The sequence below is a fragment of the Meles meles genome, chromosome 11 (assembly GCF_922984935.1).
Source record: "Meles meles chromosome 11, mMelMel3.1 paternal haplotype, whole genome shotgun sequence".
Classification (NCBI taxonomy): domain Eukaryota; kingdom Metazoa; phylum Chordata; class Mammalia; order Carnivora; family Mustelidae; genus Meles; species Meles meles.
This window is the reverse complement of record NC_060076.1, coordinates 94,964,219-94,987,607: the sequence shown is the minus strand read 5'-3', so window position 1 is coordinate 94,987,607 and position 23,389 is coordinate 94,964,219. Positions and strand designations below refer to the sequence as shown.

The 23,389-nt window shown below is 46.7% G+C and overlaps 2 protein-coding genes across 4 annotated transcripts in view; one reads left to right on the top strand and one right to left on the bottom strand.

The window, feature by feature from the left end:
• FAM120A (family with sequence similarity 120A) overlaps positions 1–13,213 on the bottom strand; it is a 95,902-nt gene extending 82,689 nt beyond the window's left edge. For all 3 annotated transcript variants that reach the window (XM_046023147.1, XM_046023148.1, XM_046023149.1), the window contains exon 1: positions 12,195–13,213. In XM_046023147.1, the coding sequence (XP_045879103.1) occupies positions 12,195–12,668 (474 nt within the window). In that variant the 5' untranslated portion in view covers positions 12,669–13,213. The remainder of the gene's footprint in view (positions 1–12,194) is intronic.
• On the top strand, positions 12,803–22,747 carry LOC123952625 (proteoglycan 4-like). The gene is made up of 4 exons (XM_046021872.1): positions 12,803–13,046; positions 13,212–13,877; positions 14,554–14,655; positions 21,817–22,747. The coding sequence occupies exons 1-3, from the start codon at positions 12,803–12,805 to the stop codon at positions 14,649–14,651; spliced, it is 1,008 nt and encodes a 335-aa protein (XP_045877828.1). The 3' UTR covers positions 14,652–14,655; positions 21,817–22,747.
• Positions 22,748–23,389: the final 642 nt, after the last annotated feature.

The following is a 23,389-nucleotide window of genomic DNA, read 5'->3' as shown; positions in this document are numbered from 1 at the left end:
CCGCTGTCAACAGACAGCTGAAAAGCAGCGACACCCCAGAAGCAAGAACACCTGCACCCCAATGTGGTCTCTAAATTCCGTTCTCCACCAATGGAACCAGGGCCCTTGAGAAAAATGGGTGATGCCAAGGCAGGGAAATCCAAGACAGCCCTTGAGCATGTCTCTGTAGCGCCAGAAAGGAAGGAGGTGCCCACAAAATGAAGGAGGTGTGTGTCAGGACACAGGAACCCCTTGAGAGACTCCCAATGGACAAAGCTGGAACAACTTATGCAACAAAATAAAGAACATATCAGGGTATCACCCAAAGTATAAAACACATACCTGAGCCTATATTAGTCTAAACAAATGATTACATAAACACAGTCTGCCCTACACAAGAATTCCAACAATAATGTGAAATCCCTCCCAGGAGCGGCACCCCACCACCACAGTCCCCCACAACGGGCGCAAGCCTAAAGGACCACTTCCGAAGAAGGAAACCAGCAACAGGATGAAGTCGTGCCACAGAGCAGACACCAGCAGACTCCAACACCGTACGGTATGGCAAAGGGCACTGCAGCCAGAACACAAGAAACCATCAGGCAGCCCAAACTGGAGGCCGGTCTACAAAATACCTGCTCAGTAATCCAAAGTGCCAAGGTCACCAAAGAAGCAGAGGCTGAGGAGCTGTCCTGGACCAGAGGGGCCTGAGGAGATGAGACACCTGAAGCCACAGGGCCCGGAGATCGGGCCGGGAGCCGAAAAGAACGCCAGTGGAAGGAGGGATGAGAACTGAAGAACACAGTGAGGCTCACGACACTGCACCAGTGCGAGCTTCTTAGTTTTGATAACTGTGCTCGCTCACAAGCTGTCACCATGCACGGAAGCGGAGTGAAGGATATTCGGGAACCCTCTGTACCATCTTGACAACTTTTCTATAAACCTAAAATTATTCCACAGTAAGAAGTTTATTTTAAAAAGAAAAAAGTCAACAGTCTACAAGACACCAGCTGGAAGACTATTTTAAGCTACTTCACCAGGTGAACATAGCATTAATGGGCATGAACAGCACAGTCTAAGATCCTATTCTATGAAAACACATCTCTCCGCGGATCGTGGGGCTTCGGGAAATAGGAGAGCCCACCGCAGGTGAGATGGGTCCCTACAGACCTGTGAATAAATGAACCAGTTCCGCTTGCCAGAGGGCCCAGGAACAAAGCCTCAAGACGAGCACCACAGAGCATGCTCAAAGAGCAGGTGCTGGGACTGGGTCGGCACAAGGTCCAGCTAGGGGACAGGAGAAGGGTCTAGGCTGCCTCAAAACAGGACGTGAAAAGCAACTATTTAATTAAAGATAAAAATTAAATGTCAGAGTTAAGCTCCAGGGAAGGAGGGTCTGACAGGCGCTGGCTGTCCTTCTCTTTTGAGCATCTTCTCTCCGGGACAGTAAGCCCTCTGCTCCAGGGCTCGTCTCCTACCTAACCTGCCCACGGACAGCACCCTGCTTCTCCGATTCCCTGGCCTCCAGCTCCAGGTGCAAACTAGGCACAGCACAACAAAATCGGTACCCCTGGTTCTTAATTCTAATTTTAGAAGTGAGGAAAAACTATGACATATGATACTGGGATAATTATTTCAAGCTAAAAACGTGAAGCCCTGAGACCTACCTTCCTACCAGCAGTAGTAGAGGGGTAAAGCCTCCCTCCCCCAGAGAGCCAAACCTACAATTCTGCACGGCCTCAGTAAGGAGAACCGCAGGCTGGATCCCAGAGACCACGGCCACCACAGAGGCGCTGGGCCTTCGCGGTCTCCCCGCGGCTACCATTGCTCAGCAGATGCAGGGGTGCGCCCGAGCGCCCCCACACACACAGCCCGAGAGCCACCTCTGGCTCCTGGCTGCAGGACCCATGACCACACCACACAGCAGGAAACACCTCGCCTGCCTCCATACCCACCTGGTCCCAGAAACACAGGCCGCCGGCATGGAAAGGCCTCAGCAGCGGGGACACCGTAGGGAGCCTCGGTGACTGTCTGCTACTGCGTGCCGCTCCAGACCCCTGCTGAATCTTCTCAGCTCACACATGCGTGAGTGTCGCTGAAAATTTTAGGCAGTATTTTCACGAGGAATAGTGACCAAAAATTCCCTAAGCTTACTGTGCAAGTATGGCCACTTATTAATGCTGACAACTGTTATGGGGACAGTCCTGTCGGATGACAAGGCCATACTGTTACCCCAATCTCTAGGGCCAAGGCACTAGCACAGGAAGGTTTCTGTCTCTGGTGCCGGATGGGTGAACCCTACTGCCCACTTCAACACTTTCTGCACTTCCACTTCACCTGCAGAAATAACGCCATCCCTACCTCACAGGGCGGCTGCGACGCTTCGTGAGCTGCTGCATGTCAACAGTTTAGTCCATCAGTAATAAATGCTGATGAAAAGTCGGCCACCATTTGTCTTTAAGAAAGCTGCATGAGAAAGGATCTGCTTCTTCATACTTTTCAAACATATGGGACCTGAAACACTATGAGTTGTCATAAATAGATCTTCCAACATCAAGAAAAAAATATTGTGTGAGGTTTTTCTTTAGAACGGCTTTACACCAGCTCAGGGAATGATATGACACGCCCGCCAGCCAGCCATGAGATTTAAAAGATGTAAGTTAACCTGAACAAAAGAGGACAGGAGTCAACCTGAACTTTTTTTTTTTTTTTTTTTTTTTAAGGGACACCTTGATCTTGAATTCTAGTTGCCAGGTCCTAGGTGAGTGAGATTAGGCAGGCTACTCACTCCTGCTCTAGTCCAACAGAGGAATGAGGACATAAAAGTCAACTCCAATCTGGTGGAAGATTTTTCTTGTTGTTGTTGACTTTAAAAGGGCAATTTAAAGTTATGACATTTTAGCTAAGTCTCTAAAAACTAAGCCTCTCCCCCTCAGGAAATCTGGAATCAGAGCTAAATAGCTTCTTTTGTTTTTTTGTTTTTTTTTAAAGATTTTATTTATTTAGTTGATAGAGAGAGATCACAAGTAGGCAGAGAGGCAGGCAGAGAGAGAGAGGAGGAAGCAGGCTCCCTGCCGAGCAGAGAGCCCGATGCAGGACTCGATCCCAGGACCTTGGGATCATGACCTGAGCCGAAGGCAGAGGCTTAAACCACTGAGCCACCCAGGCGCCCCAGAGCTAAATAGCTTCTTACCTTACACATCTCTTGCCTAGTCTTTAAAAATTGGTTACTGTGGTCTTAAAAGCAAGGAAAAATAATTTATTTTAAAATAAGGGAGTGGAGGAGCACCTGGGTGGCTCAGTGGGTTAAGCCTCTACCTTCAGCTCAGGTCATGATCTCAGAGTCCTGGGATCCAGTCCCGAATGCGGCTTTCTGCTCAGCAGGGAGCCTGCTTCCCCCTCTCTCTCTGCCTGCCTCTCTACTTGTGATCTCTCTCTCTCCCTGTGAAGTAAATGAATAAAATCTTTAAAAAAATAATAATAATAAAGGAGTAGATGGGGCGCCTGGATGGCTCACTTGTGGGCGTCTGCCTTCGGCTCAGGTAATGATCCCAGGGTCCCAGGATTGAGCCCCACACCAGGCTCCCTGCTGGGCAGAGAGCCTGTTTCTCCCTCTCCCACTCCCCCTGCTTGTGTTCCCTCTCTGTCAAATAAATAAAAATATTTTAAAATAATTAATTAAGGGAGATTCTCAACTTCATTAATCATAAAGGAAATGCAAATCAAAACCACAATGAGATAACATTCAAGACCCCCCTCCATGGATGGCTACTATAAAAAAAATAATAAATAAACATCAATAAGCAGGTGTTGGCAAGGATGTGAAGAAATTGGAGCCTCATACATTGGTGGCAGGAATGTAAAAGGGTGTAGCTGCTATGGCAAACAGTACGACCATTCCTCAAAAAATTACCCAGAGAACTTCCTGTGATCTAGCAATTCGACTTCCAGATATATACCAAAAGAACTGAAAGAAGAAACTCAAATAGATATTGGTACACCCATTTTCATAGTAATATTATTCAAAGCAGCCAAAAGGTGGAAGCAACCATCGACAAATGAACGGATAAAGAAAATATGTATCGGGGCACCTGGGTGGCTCAGTGGGTTAAAGCCTCTGCCTTCGGCTCAGGTCATGATCTCAGGGTCCTGGGATCGAGCCCCGCATCGGGCTCTCTGCTCAGCGGGGAGCGTGCCTCCCTTCCTCTCTCTCTCTGCCTGCCTCTCTGCCTACTTGTGATCTCTGTCAAATAAATAAAATCTTTAAAAAAAAAAAGAAAATATGTATAGACACATCAGAATATTACTCAGCCTTGAAAAAGAATATAATCCTGTTATACAACATGAACCTTGAGGACACCATACTAAGTGAAATAAGGTGGTCACAAAAGGACAAATACTGTACGATTCCACTTACATAAAGTCCCTACAGCAGTGAAATTCTGAGACAGAGTAGGTAGTGGGCACCAGTGGCTGGGATGGGGCACGGGTTAGAGTTTAGTGGAGATAGTTTCAGTTGGGGAAGGTGAGAAAGTTCTGGAAACAGATGGTGGGGACGGCTGCACAACAGTGTGAATGTACTTAATGCCACTGCACTGTACACTTAACAATGGCTAAAACAGTAAAATTTGTGTTATAGTTTACCACAACTTAAAAAATAAAATTAAGACTATCTAATAATAAAAAGAAGGTTGCGCCCCATCTCCCTGTCTTCTTAGGAAGCCTAAGAGCTTGGCTCTAAGAGGTAACTTCCTACTTGTCAAAAGACAGAGGTTTTACTTTGTCCCTCAGATGATGACATTAGTGCACATCATCAGCACAGACTGTGGCTACCAGGCTATGTAACAGGCTGAGATTTCTTTTTTCTTTGCAATCTCTTTAACAGATTGCCTTAATGCCATTGCTTATTCAATAATAAAACAATTTTCTTTCTCCACTCAAAAAACAAATGAGAGGGGAGCCTGGGTGGTGCAGTTTGGGTGTCCAACTCTTGGTTTCAGACCCTCAGCAGGGAGTCTGCTTGAGATTCTCTCCTCTCTTGGCACCTCCCCACATGCACGCTTTCTCTCTCCCTCTCTCCCTAAAACAAATAAAATCATCTTTGAAAATAAAAAATAAATGAGTGGATGACATAACAAAATGCAAATTAAACTTTATTAACTTGAAAAATTAAAGAAACGACAAAAGGAGAGAAGGAAAAACCAGCACTATTTGTCCTCAGTGTCTAGTTAGCCTACTATATTACTCTCCTCGTACTTCGCTAATTCTGAGCAATGCAGCCCTTGTTAGAAATCTAATTATAAAACACAATACATCAAAATTTAAGTTTCAGAATTTATGAAGTTGAATCTCAGATTGATCTAATGTATTTCAAGATGGCGACACCTGCCAAGTCTTCAGGGAACAAGCCCCCTGTCCTCACTAGACTGAGTTCCTTGGAGGATTCCACGCTTTCCTGTTACATTCACTCCTCCATGCCTGGCCAGTAACCTGTACTCAACTTTTGCTAAAGTCATTGCTGGGAACCAGTCAGAAAAGACAGCATCAGGAATTTAAGGTGACAAAATAAATCTTACATAATGGCCACTGATCCAGGTGTTGAAAGAAAATAATTAAATGTGTCTGTCTATATAAACAGAACAAAGCAGTATCTGACTAGAAAGTTCAGCACCTATACGACACACGTGCAGGAGGAGTAAACTGAATCCCCGGCCTCCAGCAGCTTCCAGTTAGCTGGGGGTGCACACCCCGGCAGCTAGAACGAAGTGGAACACAGGAAACACTGAGGCACAAGCGCACGGTGTGGACCCTGGTCCACCAGTGGGATCGTCAGAAGAGGCTCCATATGGGCTGCCTGACTGGCTCAGCCAGTGGAGCATCTGCCTTTGGCTCAGGTCATGATCTCAGGGTCCGGGGATCAAGCCCCACATTGGGCTCCCTGCTCAGCGGGGAGCCTGCTGCTCCTTCTTCCTCTGCCCCCACCCCCGCTCGTTTGCTCTCTCTCAAATAAATCATTAAAATTTAAAAAAATAATAAAAGAGCTCCATGGAGGAAGCTGGCGCCTGAGATGGACTTTAAAGTGTGAGCAAAATTCTGACCAGCAGAAGTGATAGTTCAAGAAGGAGCAACACAGAGTGGGGGAGCAGGGAGTGAAAGGGCTGAAGCGCTGAGCAGGTACAGCAGAACTGTGCGCCACGCAGCCGGGCAGAGGGAGCGCACATCAGGGGGGTCTGAGCCCCACACAGAGCATGGATTCATGGTTTTGTTTGAGCTGCTGGCAGGAATGAGTAACCGAGGAGCCCGCAGGCTGCACGGACAAGGTGCGCAAGAAAGTTCCACCAGTGAGGTAGCAGGCGTGCGGCGCAGGCAGATGCAGAAACAATTCTGGCGGCGGCCCACACTCAGGCACTGGTGAACAAAATGGTACCCTTGGTTAAGTCTAGCAGTGTACTTCTCGCTCTAGTTTATTATTCTATACCATTTTTGCTAAATGCTGGTAAATACCCAATAATTTGGTTTCACAACCACCAACGGCTTTGCACAATCACTTGTTAGGCCTATTGGCTCCACTTTGGTGAGTTAACATGGCAGGGGTACTAGAGTAAGGAAGGGCACATGGGAGACCGGGCTTGCACAAGGACCTTGCAGAGGGACCGGCAGGCTGGGTGATGGACTGGGGAGGGGGGCAACACGACACTATGGGGCCAGGAAGTATAACCCTGAAGTAGATGACAAGGCTCAAACCAGTGAGGGTTACAGGCAAAATCAGAGCAGCCCAAGTGCACAGAGGAGGGAAGGGAAACAGAGAATGAAGACCAGCTCAGAAGGGGTTGGGCTATAGAGGGGAGACATTTGAAAGTCTTAACAGTGAAGTTTCCCGCTAATTACAGGGTCCTGCTCTGGGGTGATGAAGCACAAACACAATGGCCACTCGGTGTGAGGGACAGGAGGTGGCAGGACAGTGCTGAGTGGTCCGCTGTGTGCTAAATAAGGGGTCAGCAGACATGGTGTCGGGCACGGAACACCAGCAGCCAGTCAAGCTTCTGCAGGCAGGCTGTGGGGCTGGTCAGAAGCTGTGTGCACACGTGGACGGCAGGAACTTCGAAGAGGTGATCCTGGGATTGTAAGAAGGAAGAACGCATTGTGGAGAACAGTGGCAATGATGGGAAGTCTTATTTCAGTAGCTCCAGGAAATGAAGCACTCTGATCATGGAAAAGGGTTCAACAAGGCAGATGAAGGAAAAAGGCTGGCTTTGATCAGTCTAACTTCAAGAAAAGGGAAGAAGAGATTTAGATAAGGTGATGAGTGTTACAGAAATCAGTGTGGAAATCACAAACTGGAGGCTCTAGAATGGAATCCAACCCACAATTTATTTTGTTTGGCTTAAATAGCATCTTTTCAATGGGATAATTTCAAATAAAAATCTGGATTTCTGGCTTTCTTGAAAAACGTGAAGACTGGTAATGATGGCTCTGCAGTCCTGTAAGGTTTTTAAAACATGCACACTCTTGGATCTACCAAGTTTGTGTGTGCACCATTAGCAGGGAGTTGGATAAACTATGGAACACTATGCAGGCATTAAAAAGAATTACAATTATATAAACACAAAAAGATTTTTTACATCCTTACTTAAAAAAGCAAATTGCTGAATAATGCATTGTGTGATCACAATGTTAAAAATTAAAACCATATTGTGATAATATATAATATATTCTGTAATGTATCATATAAAACAAACGTAGGCAGCTGCTACGGAAAACAGCATGGCAATTCCTCGAGAAATTAACCACGGAATTACGATATGATTCACCAATTCCACTTCCAAACATCTCCAAAAGAACTATAACTCGGGCTCGAACAGAGCACATCCAAGTTCACAGCAGCATGATTCATTATTCACAAGAGAGAGAAGGGGAAGCAACCCAAGCATCCATGGACAGATGGAGGGATAAACTAAATGTGGTCTGTGGAATATTATGCAGCCTTAAAAAAGGAGGGAACCTGACACAATGTCACAACATGGATGAACCTTGAAGACATCAGGCTGAGAAAGCCAGTCAAAAATTGGTACACTGCAAGAAAATAAATATTTTAAAATAAGTATTTTAAATGGATGGCTGGTTTTGGTTTTAATGTGGTCAATTTTGAACCTAAGTATTCCCTGGTCAATTCCAGGTCTTAAAGGACAAGGTGTAACTACTAGTCTTCGGCCTCTCCTGGACAGAAACCCTGCCACTCCCACTGTAGCTGGAAAACACAGCAGAGGCACTGTGCTACCCGGATCTGACCTGGGAGTGAAGTGCAGGTAGGCACACCCCTGAGGCATTCTTACACAAAGCAACTGAACTTTGCCTTCAGCTTGCCACTTCCCTCTTGAGAAGGTTACTGGTTACTTGTCCCCAGATGTCGCCCACTCAGCAATCCTGTCTTGTCCCATACAAATTGGGTAACAAAACCCCGTGCCAGCCAAATGAGACAAAGCTGTGAAAGGACCCAGCGAGGGCAGGCACCCCATAAGTCAGTCCCTGCCCCATCGGGCACACATCATCATCCCAAAATATAAAGCCACAGCCAAATCTCACAGACTTCCACTGACATAAAGCAGGACAACGGCTTTACTATGTCAGACCTAAGCAAATATGCCAGAGCACCAACTGAGGGTAAGATCTCAAGGTCTTGGGGCACCTGGGTGGTTCAGTTGATTAAGCAGCTGCCTTCGGCTCAGGTCATGATCCCTGAGTCCCAGGATCAAGTCCCACATCGGGCTCCCAGCTCCATGGGGAGTCTACTTGTCCCTCTGACCTACCCTCTCATGCCTTCTCACTCTCCCTCTCAAATAAAAATAAATAAAATCTTAAAAAAAAAAAAATCTGAAGGTCTTCATTACAAACCCACACACCGACTCAACTCTTGTGGCAGGAACATTTAGGAAAGCTCCAGGGATTTAATGCCACGAAGATTTTTAAATAAATATCAGTCCCTCCCTGAAGTTTCAAAGGTTGTGATGACTCAAAGCACACAAGAGGAAACACTCCCAGTAACAGGCAGAGGCCAAGCTCAGGCCAGGCAGTTCAGTGACCCGAACAAAATTAGCCGATTCATCGGCCAACTTCTAATGGTTAAAGAAATATAACTGTAGCAAAAAAAAATTACAATTATCACTCTACCAAAGACACATTCTTCTAAGTCAAAAAAGATTTCTCCAACCCAAGCTCACCCGAAAGTAAGACTTTCTGCCAGTTTACAGAAGCCTAGAGAAGGTCAACAAGATGGCAGATTTTTATAAGGCACATGCCTCATGGACCCAACATAACATATAGTGACATTTCACGTCCATTTTGTCAATTCCTTTGTCAATTTTATGTAATACTGTAGGAAAAAAAACTACTGATTATCATACAGTAAAATTAACTTTTATTTACTTCTGATGTGCAGTTCTAAGGTTCTAAAATTGCATTCCCACCATGGCCATCAGAGTACATAACAGTTCCACCAGCCCAAAAAGCTCCATCCCCAGGCCCTCCCCAGACCCCTGCCCTCTGGCAACCTGGTCACGAGAATGTCACAGAAAGAGAATCACACCTTTGAGCCTGGCTTCTTTCACTCAACATAAAACCTTAGAGATTCATCCCCCTAGTTGCCTGGACAAGTACTTCCTCCCTGATACTAAGAGGTAGGACGACAGGGTAGGGACAAACCCGTTTGTTTAGTCACCTCCTAAAGGATATTTCAGCTGTTTCCAGTTCTAGCTGTTATGAACACAACTGCTGTGCGCACTGAAGTACAGTCTTTGTGTGAACAAAAGTCTCATTAGGTAATTACCCAGGAGCAGCACTGCCAGAGCCCATGGAAAATGCACACTTAACGCCATGCGCCAGCCTGCATTCCCACCAGCCACGTGGCCCGCTTCCGGCTGCTCAGCATTCTTGCCAGCACTTAGCATTGCTCGTAGTGCTTGTTTTAGCCATTCTAACAGGTATACAGTGATATATTACCACGGTTTTAACTTACTTTACCATTTTAATGAACATCTTTTAAAAACGGTCCACGCTGCCGCATTCCCTTAGGGAGCGCTGACCATAAATCCCTGACGCAAAATCATCTTGTACAATAAACACGGTGCCACCCTCAGGGGCTACTCAAATACATAAAATTGTCTTCCTGATTCTTCCTGATAGGCCCCAGAATTATGTCTGGTTTTTACAGTTTGTTTGTTTTTGGTTTTTTTTATCTTCTCCCTTACAAAGTGTCGCTTCTTGTCGCTTCTTGCTATTAATGGCGCTTCTGCCTCTGGCCGACTATCCCCTGCACCCTTTTCTCACGCTGAGTTTAGAAATGCATTACCAAGCTTCTCAGAACCAAATCTGAGAAGGAGCGGATTTGATTCTCCAGTGAGGAAAAAGAAAGCTTTTGTTTTTTTTCTTCTCAGGTCACTGTACCAAAACTTCCTGACCTCTCGTTTGGCTCCTGAGAAACTTCCAGTAGCTAAATTTCTTATATGTTTTCCAAAAAGGTGAGGATGCCAGGTTAAGTGAGCACTAGGTAACTGAGCCATTACTGTATTAATCTCTGCAGCTAGCCCTATGCTATGCCTCTACAACAGGGGTTAAGGCCTACCTAAAGCAAAACAGCCCTACGAAAAATCATCTTGTGTCTGGAAACCTAAGTGGCAGAAATCATCTTAAATCCAAACACTCACACGCTGGTCAAAATCCTGAGCACCTAGTACCTAAGTCACACATTCAGAGAGGTGCAGAGATGCACATAAAGACACTTCTTTATAGTCAGAAAAGAACTCAGCAGTTCTCTCAAAAGATACAAAGACTGTGTACACACTGAATCTAATCCTTCAAAATATTTAGTGTTCTTTGAAAGTCATTTGACCAGAAAGCTCATCCTGTCTTGTCAGTGCTAGTCTCCACCCCTGACTACCTTTTCAAAATATTCTGGAGGTGGACAGGCGCTGGGAACCGACACTGCCTCACTTCCCAGAGAGCCCGGGCTCCGGGGCAGAAAATGCCAGCCGCTCCAGGCTCTCACACAAACTCCCAGGGGACGCTTGCTGTGCCTGTGCCAGGCCCACAGACCAATCCCCGCTCTCCCAGCCACCACGACCGGCAGACTTGGAAGGCCTGTCACCAATTACAAGAGGATTGGGGTGGGACTTCCGCTATCACATTAGGCTTACCCACCACCATCTCAGCTCAGGCAGGCAGGAAGAGTGAATTTCACAAACTTTGGGCTCAAGCACTTTCAAGCAGAAATAAAGGAAGGGCAAACAAGCTGGAAGTCACAGTGGCAAGAGCCAGAAAACCAAAACAGCCCCCTAAATTTTTAACGAAAAAACAGTGAAAAAAGAAGCAATCAAAACTTAAGTCGAGGGTCATTGATTTGCATGTTATCTCTGCAGTGGCTGCTGGGTCCTGAAGCTGTCCTTGGCCCCAGCTCAGCGAGGAGCCCTCTGCCAAGCGGACAGCCGACCGGCCGGCAGCAAAAGCTCTGATTACCTGGATGCACGGCCTGAAGAGGCAGGTCCTCCCTGTGCAGAGACATCAATCCCGAAAACTCGGATTCACTTTCCCCTTTGCCCTGACTCTGAGCTACACCTTTCACAGCAGACACAAAACCCAGACTTGAAGTCACAGAACTAACAAAATTCCGTCACGGCAAATCTTGCAATTCTGGAAATTCTAACTCACACAAAAATCGGGCAATTTCTCTAAACACTGTCATCTTAGAGGGAACCTGGACACAGCCCTGTGTTCTCAAAAGGCGGGCCACCTCGGCAGGCCTTGGGCAGCTGGTCCCCCGGCTGGGACGTGGTGACAGCAGCGCACAGTTGCCGTCACCCCCGCTCGGGACCCCTGCCCGTCGCTATGCAGCCCACTCGCGCGCACGGAAAACCTGTTGCTGTGCGAGCACTGCCACAGGGGCAGGGAGTATCCGGTGCAAGTTCAGGCCGGCGACCTGCCCGCCTCGGAGGGGGAGGGCACCCGCGCGATGCCGGGGCGGGGGCGCCGCGCCCTGCACGCCCCGGGCCGGCCCGGTGCGCTCCCGGGGCTCCAGGCCTGCGGGGGCCCCAGGCCGCGCGTCCATCTTGTGGCCCCCGCCCCCGCGCCCCCCGCGCCCTCTGACCCCCGGCTCCCGGATCCGACGGGGCCGGGCCCAGCCCGCGCCCACCCCTACCCCCCACCCCGGCCCCCGCCGACCGCACCTTGACGTGGAAGCGGATGAGCGCCAGGCGGATGCAGTGCGCCATGCAGACGGGCGGCAGGAACCAGACCTTGGGCGGCGGGGTGCCCTTGTTCTGGACATGGCTGACGATCTGCTGCGCCGTCTGGCGCTCGTTGCCCTGCCGCTTGACCCACTCGTGCAGCCGCGCCTTCTCGAGCGCGCCGTTGAAGAAGACGAAGAGCTCGATGTTGCCGCCGAAGCAGGCCTTGGCCAGCGCGGCCAGGTAGCCGAGCATGTGGTTCCACTGGCCGCCGCTCACCCAGTCGGTGTAGAAGCCGCCGTAGAGGCGGTGCAGGCAGTTGTCGGCGTCCACCAGCAGTCGCAGCGGCGTGTGCGGGGGCCGCTGCCGCCCGCCGCCCACCAGGCTGCCCCGGGCCAGCTTCTGCAGCTCCACCGGCACCACGGCGCTCGGGCAGTGCTTCTCGATGTAGTCCTGGAAGCCCTGCACGCCCATGGCGGCGGCGGCGGCGGGCGCGGGGCGGCGGGGCGGCGGGGCCGGGGGCGGCGGGGCCGGGGGCGGCGGGGCCGTGGCGCGGCCGGGGCGGCGGCGGGCTCTAGGGGGGGCCGGGGCGGGCCGCGGGCGCGCTCATGGCCGCTGCGGCCGCCATGTGCTGCCGCCTCCCAGGGCCATGGCGGGAGGGACCTGCGCCGTGCGCCGCTCGAGGCCCGGGCCAGGCTGAGGCGGCCTCGCGCGGGCGGCGGCGGCGGCGGCGGGGCGGGGCGGCGCAGGCTGACGCACGCGGGCCGGCGGAGGGCGGAAGAGGCGGCGCCGCGGCCTGCCGGGCCCTCACCCAGCCGGGATCCCGGCCCCGGCAGGGGAACCCACCCGCCGGTAGAGGCAGCGCGGCCGGCCCGAGGGAGGGGGCGCCGGGTGGTGAGGGTGGGGGGCTCGCGGTGCGGCTGCGGATCCCGTCACCGCGGGGAGACCCCGTCCCCGGGACGCGGTCAGACTGAGGAGATCCGTCCTCGTCCACGTCCGCGGGTCCGGTCACCTGAGGAGACCCGGTCCCGTCCGCGGGTCCCGTTACCTGTGGAGACCCCGTCCCTTCCGCGGGTCCCGTCACCCCGAGGACACCCCGCCCCATCCGTGGGTCCTATCACCCCGAAAGACCCCGTCGGGTCCGCGGATCCCGTCACCGCCGGGAGACCTCGTCCTCTTCCGCGGGTCGCGTCACCGCGGGGAGACCGCGTTCTCGTCCGCGGGAGTCTGTCAGGCTGAGGAGATCCGTCCTCATCCTCCAGCGGTGGTTCCCGTCATCCCGAGGAGACACCGTCCCCGTCCGCGGGTCCCGTCACCACAGGGAGACCCTGTTTCCGGGAGCCGATCAGGCTGAGGAGATCCGTCCTCATCCCCGGGTCCCGTCATCCCTGGGAGACCCCGTCCCCGGTTCCCGGGTCCAGTCACCCCGAGGCGACCCTGACCCGTCCACGGGTCTCATCACCCCGAGGAGACCCGTCCCCGTCCCCGGGTCCTGTCAACCCGAGAAGACCTGTCCCCCATCCGCGGGTCCCGTCACCCCGAAGAGACCCCGCCCGCGGGAGCCTGTCAAGCTGAGGAGATCCGTCCTCATCCCCCCCCTCCGTGGTTCGCGTCACCCCGAGGAGCCCACGTCCCTGGGGTCCCACTATCCGGAAAAGGCGGCGCGTCCGGACCCCGAAGCCGGTCAGCCGGCAGGGGGAAAGGGGGCAGGCTGGTCAGGATCTCGGAAGTGGGGGTGCGTCTGGGAGGGCGCGTGTCATCAGGGGTGGCGACCAGAGTGCTGGCACTTCTCTTAGCAGGGGACACAGCCCCTCCAGACTCCGGTCGTCCCAGGACTGGGGTCCTAGGTGTGGGCAGCGGATGGGGGTCGCCTGGCCCGATCCCAGGCCCCCGGGCCTCGGGAGAGCAACGTGCGGCCCAAGGCTTCCCCACAGGCACCGCCACGCAGCCCACCCCACGCCGAGCCTGCTTCCACGCAGACCCGCCGGCCGCCCTGGCCATCCTGTCAGGGGGCCGCTGTGCACCCTGGAAGGACCACGGGCCCCTCGCGGCACCCATTCCAGTTAGCTCCGACCGTGAGCCGCCCTGTCCGGCTTTCCCGGGGCCGGGCAGCCCCTCCCAGGACAGCCAGTCCAGCCAGTCCAGCCTTGCTGCTTTGGTGGCATCTGCTTTGGTGGCTTTGCCGCATTTGCTTTCAAAATGAGGTTAATCCTGTACGTATATTATGCTTCAACAAGACATTTTTTAAAAACAGATTAATGTGTTGCAGAATGAAGCATTTAGAAACGCAGAACTCTTAAGAGTTTGAAAGTGGCGTTTTTACTTACCTCCAGCCCTCCCATCTGTTCTTTTTCGGAAGAAACCTCCATGGAGGAGCGGGCCCAGACAGCAGGTGCAGAGCAGATGGAGCCTGCGCCCAAGCCGGCTCCAAGAAGCCCCCAGACTCTCTGTCCCTGAAAAGGCAAGTTGAATTTTTCCATGTCTTTTCTTATAACTTCACCTCAAATACAAGCCAGTGGGATACATATATAAGTAAAATGTTCTTGGTATTTTGATAAGTATGTTTAATTTTTTAAAAACAGACTGTCGCAAGTTAAGCCACTTACCCATGCACAAAATGAGTAAAGAAGCCAGGATTTTGTGTTACTTAGAAATGCAATTAGCCGTGCTCACTTCGGCAGCACATATAGAAATGCAATTAGCCATTTCAGGCCACATTAAATGCTGACACTCCAGAAATATCCACATTTCCTCTGTAACCCACTGCAGGCTCACAAGATTAAGAAAAAGAAAAAGAAAAGTTTTAATCACTCATTGTATTTTCATTTATAGCATTGCATTCAATATATTTATTGAATGGTGAATATATTCACCATGTACTGTTGACTAATGTACTAATATTATTAATAATGGCTGTCAAGATATTTGGCTGACCAATATTTTATGCTTCCTCAGCTCAAATTCAGTTGAAGTTAAAATTTTTAAAAATATCATTACTTTTGGGACACCTGGGTGGCTCAGTGGGTTAAGCCGCTGCCTTTGGCTCAGGTCATGGTCTCAGGGTCCTGGGATCGAGTCCCGCGTCTGGATCTCTGCTCAGCAGGGAGCCTACTTCCCCCTCTCTCTCTGCCTGCCTCTCTGCATACTTGTGATCTCTCTCTGTCAAATAAACAAATAAAATAAAAATAAAAAATAAAAATATTACTTTTACAGTAAATATCTGTATTTAAAATTCAGTAAAAAGTTATAAATATATTCTTGGGTTCACAGCACATGACAACTGATTGGGGACTTTCATTTCCAGCGACTTTAACCTTGGACAATTCACTTAGAATGTATGATAAAACTTTTAATTTCACCAAGAGATTGCCACACAAGTGAGGAAAAAATTTTTAAAAATGCTAAAAAGGACATGGTCCTATGCTTCACAAAAATTACAAAATGAAATTTCAGGGAAAATGTTGTGATTAATACACAAAGAGAACCAGCCCATGGTGTGCAAAAATTATCAATAGGTGGAAAACCAATCACAGAAATACTATTTTCAGCTCTTTTACATTTCAACCAATCTGTTATTGATCAATTCATCTATAACTCAAAGTAGGAAAATATTGTCTAATTTACATGACCCTTCCAAAGTAAAGTGCTTTATAGTAGAATAACAACTTTAATTAATATTCTACTTAGTTGAGGCTTCTGCTTCAAGGAAGGTAAAAGGGAGCTGGGTTCCCACCCCTGTTATCACTACCATATATTGGGAGAACAGTCGGCTGGTACAGCTAAGCATGGCATCTGTGACCTGAGAAGAGAATAATAGATTAATCCCTGCTTGGGATTTGAACCTATAATGTTTACCTTGCACTCAGGCTCTAGTCTGATTAATTGTCAACTTAAATAACCTGGGAGAGCACACAGATATCTCTGCAGTCTTGAAGATTTTGTTGCTGCTATTGTGTTATTCTGGAATTAGAAAGTGCTTTCGTCTTTAGTCATGTGGATTAAAAGTCCTTTTTCTTCACAGCTGTGGATTTATTTTCTCTTTCAACCATAACTTTTATGAACAGGTATACAGGTATAGTTTTAAATCATAACTCACTGGGAAAGTATAAGCGGATTTCTATAAATTCACATTTCTGGCAGTCTTCAAGTTCAGCAGGAGTTCCCACATGCATGGTGACACTTTAAATAGCTAATGACCATCTCCGCTGAATGGCTACTGCACTCTTTATCACCATACTTTTCCCTTCCCTGTCTACAACAGTTGTTAGTGTCTTCTTCCTGAAGTCTGCAAAGGACTGACTGCTTGTGTCCCCTCCCCACCATTGTGGAAATGCGTGGCCACCTTCCTCACACTTCCTGGGCATCTAAGGCCTCTTTCTCCCAACACTTGCACTTACTAACGTAAGACACTCAAGCATCACACTCTGTTTTCACTCCCACCTCACCATTGGGAGCTGCTGAGGAGGAGGAGACAAACATCCAAAGGATGCTTTGGAAGACAATACTCAGTCGGCATATAGTCTCTTATTTGAATAAAACACCTTCATAGTCATCCCTTAAATACTGCCTGATGGAATCTTCAAAATTCTTTTTTTTTTTTTGGTAAATTAAATTTTATTTCTCAATATGATATGAATCCAATTCCCATTCACGTACAAAACCTTTTTAAGATATAATTATTTAGAGTCTAGTTATCATTAAATGGTCTGTTACATTTGTGCAAACCATAAAAAATGTTTCTGGAAGGAACACTTCTCTCATACCAGCATAGGAAGAGCACCCAGGCTTGACCAGTCTAGCACACATGAACCTCACCTCCTCCAGGGACGCTGTAGCCTCAAACACAGAAACACAGTCATTCTTCGGCAAGTGATTTGAGGTTCCCCACATGGACTCTGCTGTCTAGGGAAGAGATCAGAGTTGCCTGAGGAGCTAGCTATAGGAGCACAAGTGCCTTGGGAAGGCAGGGAGAAAGTTCTGCCTTAAATGCAGATGTCCTCAGGGTGGAGCAATAGTCTGAGCTTGGGAAAGAGCTAGAAGCAAAAAACAGCTGCGCTTTCTCTGCTCACCTCTGCCTGCTCCCATCCCTCCCTGCAGCAGGTCCTAGATGGGGGTGCAGACAGCACCAGCCCTAACTGAGGGGCTAGTGCATCCGTCTCCACGTCAGTGCAACTGGGAGTAAGGATTTCAGCACAGATTTGTTTTGTTAAACTAGGAAACCCCATATATCAAAATAAACAGAAATTAAATAAACAAAATAAAAGATTAGGGATACCTGGGTGGCTCATTCAGTTAAGCATGTGCCCTCAGCTCTGGTCATGATCTAATGGAGTCCCGCATTGGACTCCCTGCTCAGCCAGAAGCCTGCTTCTTTCTCTGCCTGCTGTTCCCCCCACTTCTGCACTCTCTCTCTCTTTCTCTATGACCAATAAATAAAATCTTTTTAAAAATAGAAAAGATTAGGGGCGCCTGGGTGGCTCAGTGGGTTAAGCCTCTGCCTTCGGCTCAGGTCATGATCTCAGGGTCCTGGGATCGAGCCCCACATGGGGCTCTCTGCTAGGCAGGGAGCCTGCTTCTCCTTCTCTCTCTGCCTGCCTCTCTGCCTACTTGTGATCTCTCTCTCTGTCTGTCAAATAAATAAATAAGATCTTTTTAAAAAAATAGAAAAGATTATAGACTCAGTAGTCTTTTATTTTTTATTTTAAAAGAGAGAGAGAGCAAGCATGCACAGCAGGAAGGAGGGGAGGGTCAGAGGGAGAGAAAGAGAGATTCTTAAGCAGACTCCATGCTTAGTGAAGAACCCAACATAGGGCTTGATTTCACAATCCCGAGATCATGACCTGAGCTGAAATCAAGAGTTGGGCACTTTAACCAACTAAGCTACCCAGGTGCCCCAGACTCAGTAATCTTATCCTAGCATTTACTTTTCTTGAGATGTACTGTTCAGTAGAACTTTCTGTGATGGAGGAAAACTAAGCTGTGCCATCCACTATGGTAGCTGCTAGCTATATGTACCTATTGAGCACTTAATGTATACAATTGAGGAGCTAAATTTTTTATTTCATTTAGTTTTTCTTAAATACCTGCATGTGGCTAGTGGCTACTATATCAAAAGATCTTAATTCCTAAAGAGCTGAGCAATTGCATCAGCCTTGCATCATATTGGCTTACATTTAATGAAATTTATTCAGTAGATTACTTCATAACACTTCAACTTAACATCACATTTGTTCAGTGCTTTAGAGTTTATAAATGGCCTTCTCAAAAAAGTCTTTTCAGGAGTGGCTGGGTGGCTCAGTCAGTTAAGTGTCTGCCTTCGGCTCAGGTCATGATCCCAGGATCCTGGGATCAAGCCCTGCATTGAGCTCTCTAGTGGGAAACCTGCTTCTCCCTCCCCCACACCCCTGCTTGTGTTCTCTCTCTTGCTGTCTCTCTCTGTGTCAAATAAATAAAATTTTTAAAAACTCTCTTCAGCTCTGATGGATAGCTAGCTACTTGCAGAAATATAGAAATTATAAGATAAGGGTCCTACCCTGCAGTTTTAATTTCCCAGCACACACAAATTCTATCACAGAATTTGTAGAGTTCTTACCACCTTGGACATATACAAGAGATGCCTTTCCAGTGTGTAGTCTTAGGAATACTTTGTTCACACCAGATGCCATACCCAAGTTATTGCCTGATCAGCACAGTATACATCAAGACCAGCTTCCTGAGGTCTGAGTAGGTCTGTGAGTGCAGTCCAAGCCTGTGTTAACCATTGTAGCAGACCTCTCTCTCACCTTGTTCACATTGACTTATAACCAATTGCACAGCCCAGTCAACTGAAAAGACTGTCTAAAACCCTAGCCCTGACAGGCCAGATAGCATGTTACACTGTATGGGTTTTGGCTCTTATGTCACAAGCAGAAGAAACAACTCTCTCTTATATAAGCAAAATGGCATATATTATAAGGATGTTGGGAACTCATAAATCAACAAAAGTTGAGGAACCAGGATTAGAAGTGGGAAGAAATGAGGGAGGCCAGGCACTAGTACATTTAAAAATACCTCTGGGGTGCTGAAGATGACATAAGGAATAGCAATATTCCCTTGTCCTGTGGTCACTTGCTTAAAATTCAAAGTTATAGAAAAAAAAGTGTAGAATAGACTAAGCTTACGTAAAATGTCTCCAGTCTCACAATGAAAAGAATATGGCTCCTTCAGTTTTATTATGAAGCAACATGTACCTGGATTGATCACCTCACCAAAACCATATACAACTTTTGAGAAAGATATCTGTGTGCCTTTAGGAAGGGAAAAGGAATGCTGAATGTCCAAAATAGATATATGCCCATGATATACATGATAAGACCCTTCCTATACACTGTCCTTAAAGGACACAGGTACTATAAAATCATGCCTTCTAAATCTTAAGCCAGTGATTATATACTGAATCACCACTGAGCCACATGTCTGAAGAACTGGCCAGTTCTAATTTGATCCATCTGTCTTTTTTTAAAATTTATTTAACTCACCACAAATTCACTTAATTAACTAAGAAACTAAGACCTGTATTTTATCACAAAAGTTCTCCTAAGAAACATCATGGAACTCCTTACAGCTATCAACATATGCTATATTTCCATGACATTTCCATTACCTATAACTCTAGCAATCCTATGATAAATAAGGTTAACTTTTAATATTTTAATCCATGAGAACTTATTAAGCACTCATATTTTTAATTTTGTCAAGTACCTTTTGGTACTCAGATTTATATCTTCCTCTCCTAGTCTACTAAGAAAAGATAAAGATAACTTGTATTACCAAGAAAGATACTGATTAGTACCAATTAGTACCATTAGTACATTCATGTGAGAAAGACACTAATTTTAAAGTGGAGCTTCAGCCTCACTGTCAGCCAAGATATACTGACAGGGACTGACCACCCTCCCGCTTGAAACAACAACAACAAAGAGACAAAATAAGTGAGACAACCTGAGACTGAGTACTGTGTTGGGCTCCACACTGGTTGTGGAGCCTGCTTAAGATTCTCTCTCTCTCTCTCCCCATCTGCCCCTTCTCCTTCTCACCCTAGCACTCTAAAAAATAAACTAATTAATTAAATGAGATAATGTTTCTTAAACATTGAAGATCAGTCAATGATTAACAGAGATTTTTCAAAGATGGGAAACAAAGGGAGTGAACCTTACAACTGACCCAGCTCACTGCCTGGTAGAAGTTTCAGGGCCATGATGTGAGGAAGGCCTGGTAGCCTCCTTAAGTCGAGGGAATGGAATTGGGAATCTGAGTTGGACAAAGTGGCTAGGATTTGTAGGGCAGAGTACTGGAGAGAGGAATTCTGTAAAGAGAGATCTGCAGATGATCCTCCTGAAATATTCACCTGAGAACTGATTAGTGCATGCATGTGAGCAAGCTACCCAAGGCAGAGGAAAAAACGTTTGGAAAGGATGAGATGGTACAGTGCCCATTTCCAACAGATTGGAAAATCACATCATTCAAAAAGTCATCAGCTAGAGTACTAAAAAAGGTCTTCCCTCAATAGTTAGATAAAATTAACCTAGACAAGGATTCTGGGAAGATGGTGGAGTAGGAAGCACCAGGAATCTGTCTCCCATTTAGACAAAAATGGCACTGGCAGAATCTGTATGATGTAACTATTTTGGAACTTTGGAATGTGTTGAAGCATTGCCACTTCCAGAGGAAGGCTTGGATGGTAAATTGTTGTTAATTTTGGTCAGCTCTTAACACAGCAGCAGCTACCCGTCCCCACTCCCAGCACCATGGAAGGTAGCTGTACACATGATCCTTGAGCTGTTTACATAAAGTCTCCAGGAGCAAGGCTAGGAAAAAAGGACACTGTCTGCCAAATATTGGTGATCTGTGCTCTCACTGCTGATTGCTGCTTCCGATCACAGAGGTGCAAAGACATGGGTAGCCATTATTGTTGAAACTTCCCCCATTGCAAACCCCTCCTTACCCCCACCCCCACTGATCTGACTTCCAGGAAATGTATAAGGAAGTGTCTTTTTCTCACCCCTTCATTTTTCACCTTTCCCCTTTCAAAAGCGAGCCATTAAAGGCTAGGTATTCAAAAACAGCTGCATGTACAGAGAAAATTTAAAAGTGACTGCACTTTCCCAAGGAAAGTCTCAGAAAAGACCTAAGAAGACATTATGTTTACACCTTGGTCTGATCTCTGGTTATTTGAGAAAACCTCAAACAAACAAAACAAATACAATAACAACAACAAAAAGAAACCCAAAAAACCTTGGGGGTGGGGAGAACCTGATTGCCAGACTTACCACATTATTAGATTTAAAATTCCAGTGTTCAACCAAAAACCACACAAAGCACAGAAAGAATTGGAGAAGTATGGCCAATTCAAAGGTAAAACCATTCAACAGAATTGTCCCCTGAAATAAACTTAATAAAAGACATATGAAAGAAATACTTTAAAACAACTGTCTTAATGTGTCCAGAGAACTAGAGGAAGATGTAGGGAAAGTCAAGAAAACAAGGTATGAACCAAATAGGAGTATCAATAAAAAGAAAACCTAAGGAAGAGACAAATTCTGAAGCTGAAAAATACAATAACTAAAATTTTAAAATTCACTAGAGATACTCAAAAGCCGATTTCAGCAGGCAAAAGAAATAATCAGTGAACTTGAAGAAAGAACAATGGAAATTATCCAGGCTGTAGAAAGAAAAAAGACTGAAGGAGAGGAATGGAACCTCAGGGAAATATGGGACAACACAAAATGTACCCACATACTCATCATGGGAGTCCCAGAAGCGGAAGAGAAAGAAGCAGAGAGAACGTTTGAATAGTGGCTGAAAACTTCTCAAATTTGATGAAAGACATGAATATAAACATCCAAGAAGCTCAACAAACTCTAGGTAAGATGAAGTCACAGACCCATGCTGAGACATTCAAACTTTCAAAGGGCAAAGGCAACAAATATTGAAAGCAGCAAGATGTGATGAGCACTGGGCTACACACAACTGATGAATTATTGAGCACTACATCTGAAACTAATGTTGTACTATACGTTGGACAATTGAATTTAAATAATAAATAAAAGCAGCAAGAGAGAAGCAAATCATCACATACAAGGGATCCTCAATAAGATCCTCAGATTTCTTACCAGAAACCATAGAGGCCATCGGACAGTGGGCCAACATATTCAAAGTACTCAAAGAAAAATAATATCAACCAAGAATCCTATATTCAGCAAAACTGTTCTTTAAAACTGAGGGAGAAATCAAGACATTCTGAGATAAGCAAAAGCTGAGGGGTGTTCAAGAGCACTAGACCTGCCCTTCAAGTACTGCTCAAAGGTATCCTGCAAAATGAAACAAAATGATATTAGATTGTAACTCAAAGCCATATGGAGAAATAAAGATCTCAATAAAAGTAAATACAACGGCATCTTTAAAAGGTAGTGTTATTGGGCTCCTGGGTGGCTCAGATGGTTCAGTGTCTGCCTTCAGCTCAGGATACGATCCTGGGGTCCTGGGATCAAGTCCTGCATCTAGCTCACTGTTCAGTGGGGAGCCTGCTTCTCCCTCTCCCTCTCTTTCTCTCTGTCTTTCATGAATAAATAAATAAAATCTTTAAAAAAAAAAAGTAGTGCTATTGTCAGAATGGTTTGTAACTGTAATTTTTGTTTCCTACATTAGCTAAGAAACTGATGCATTAAAATAAAAAAGTTTTTAATGTAAAAGCTAGTACTACTGTTCCATTTATTTGCAACTCCACATAATCTTTTCTATATGATTGAGGAAAGTAATGCATTTAAAAGAATTATGTTTTGGGGCAGGCAATGTATGAAGATGTAATTTTGTGACATCAACAACTAAATGAGACTGAAGTTTTAAAAGAGCAGAGATTTTTATTGGAGTTAAACTGTTATAAACTACAATTAGAAAGTCACGACTTTAGGATGGGGAATGTAATCTCCATGGTAACTGCACAAAAAGAAGTACAGAATTCAAGAATTTTACAACAACAAAAATCCAAAACACAGAAGAAGGAAGAAATGCAGAAAATGACAAAATAAAAGTCCAACCCTATAGAGCATATAGAAAACAGGTACCATAATGAAAGAAGTTAAGTGCCTCTCTACCAATAATTACTTTAAATGTAAATGGATTAAAGTCTCCATACACCAGAGATTAGAAGAATGATA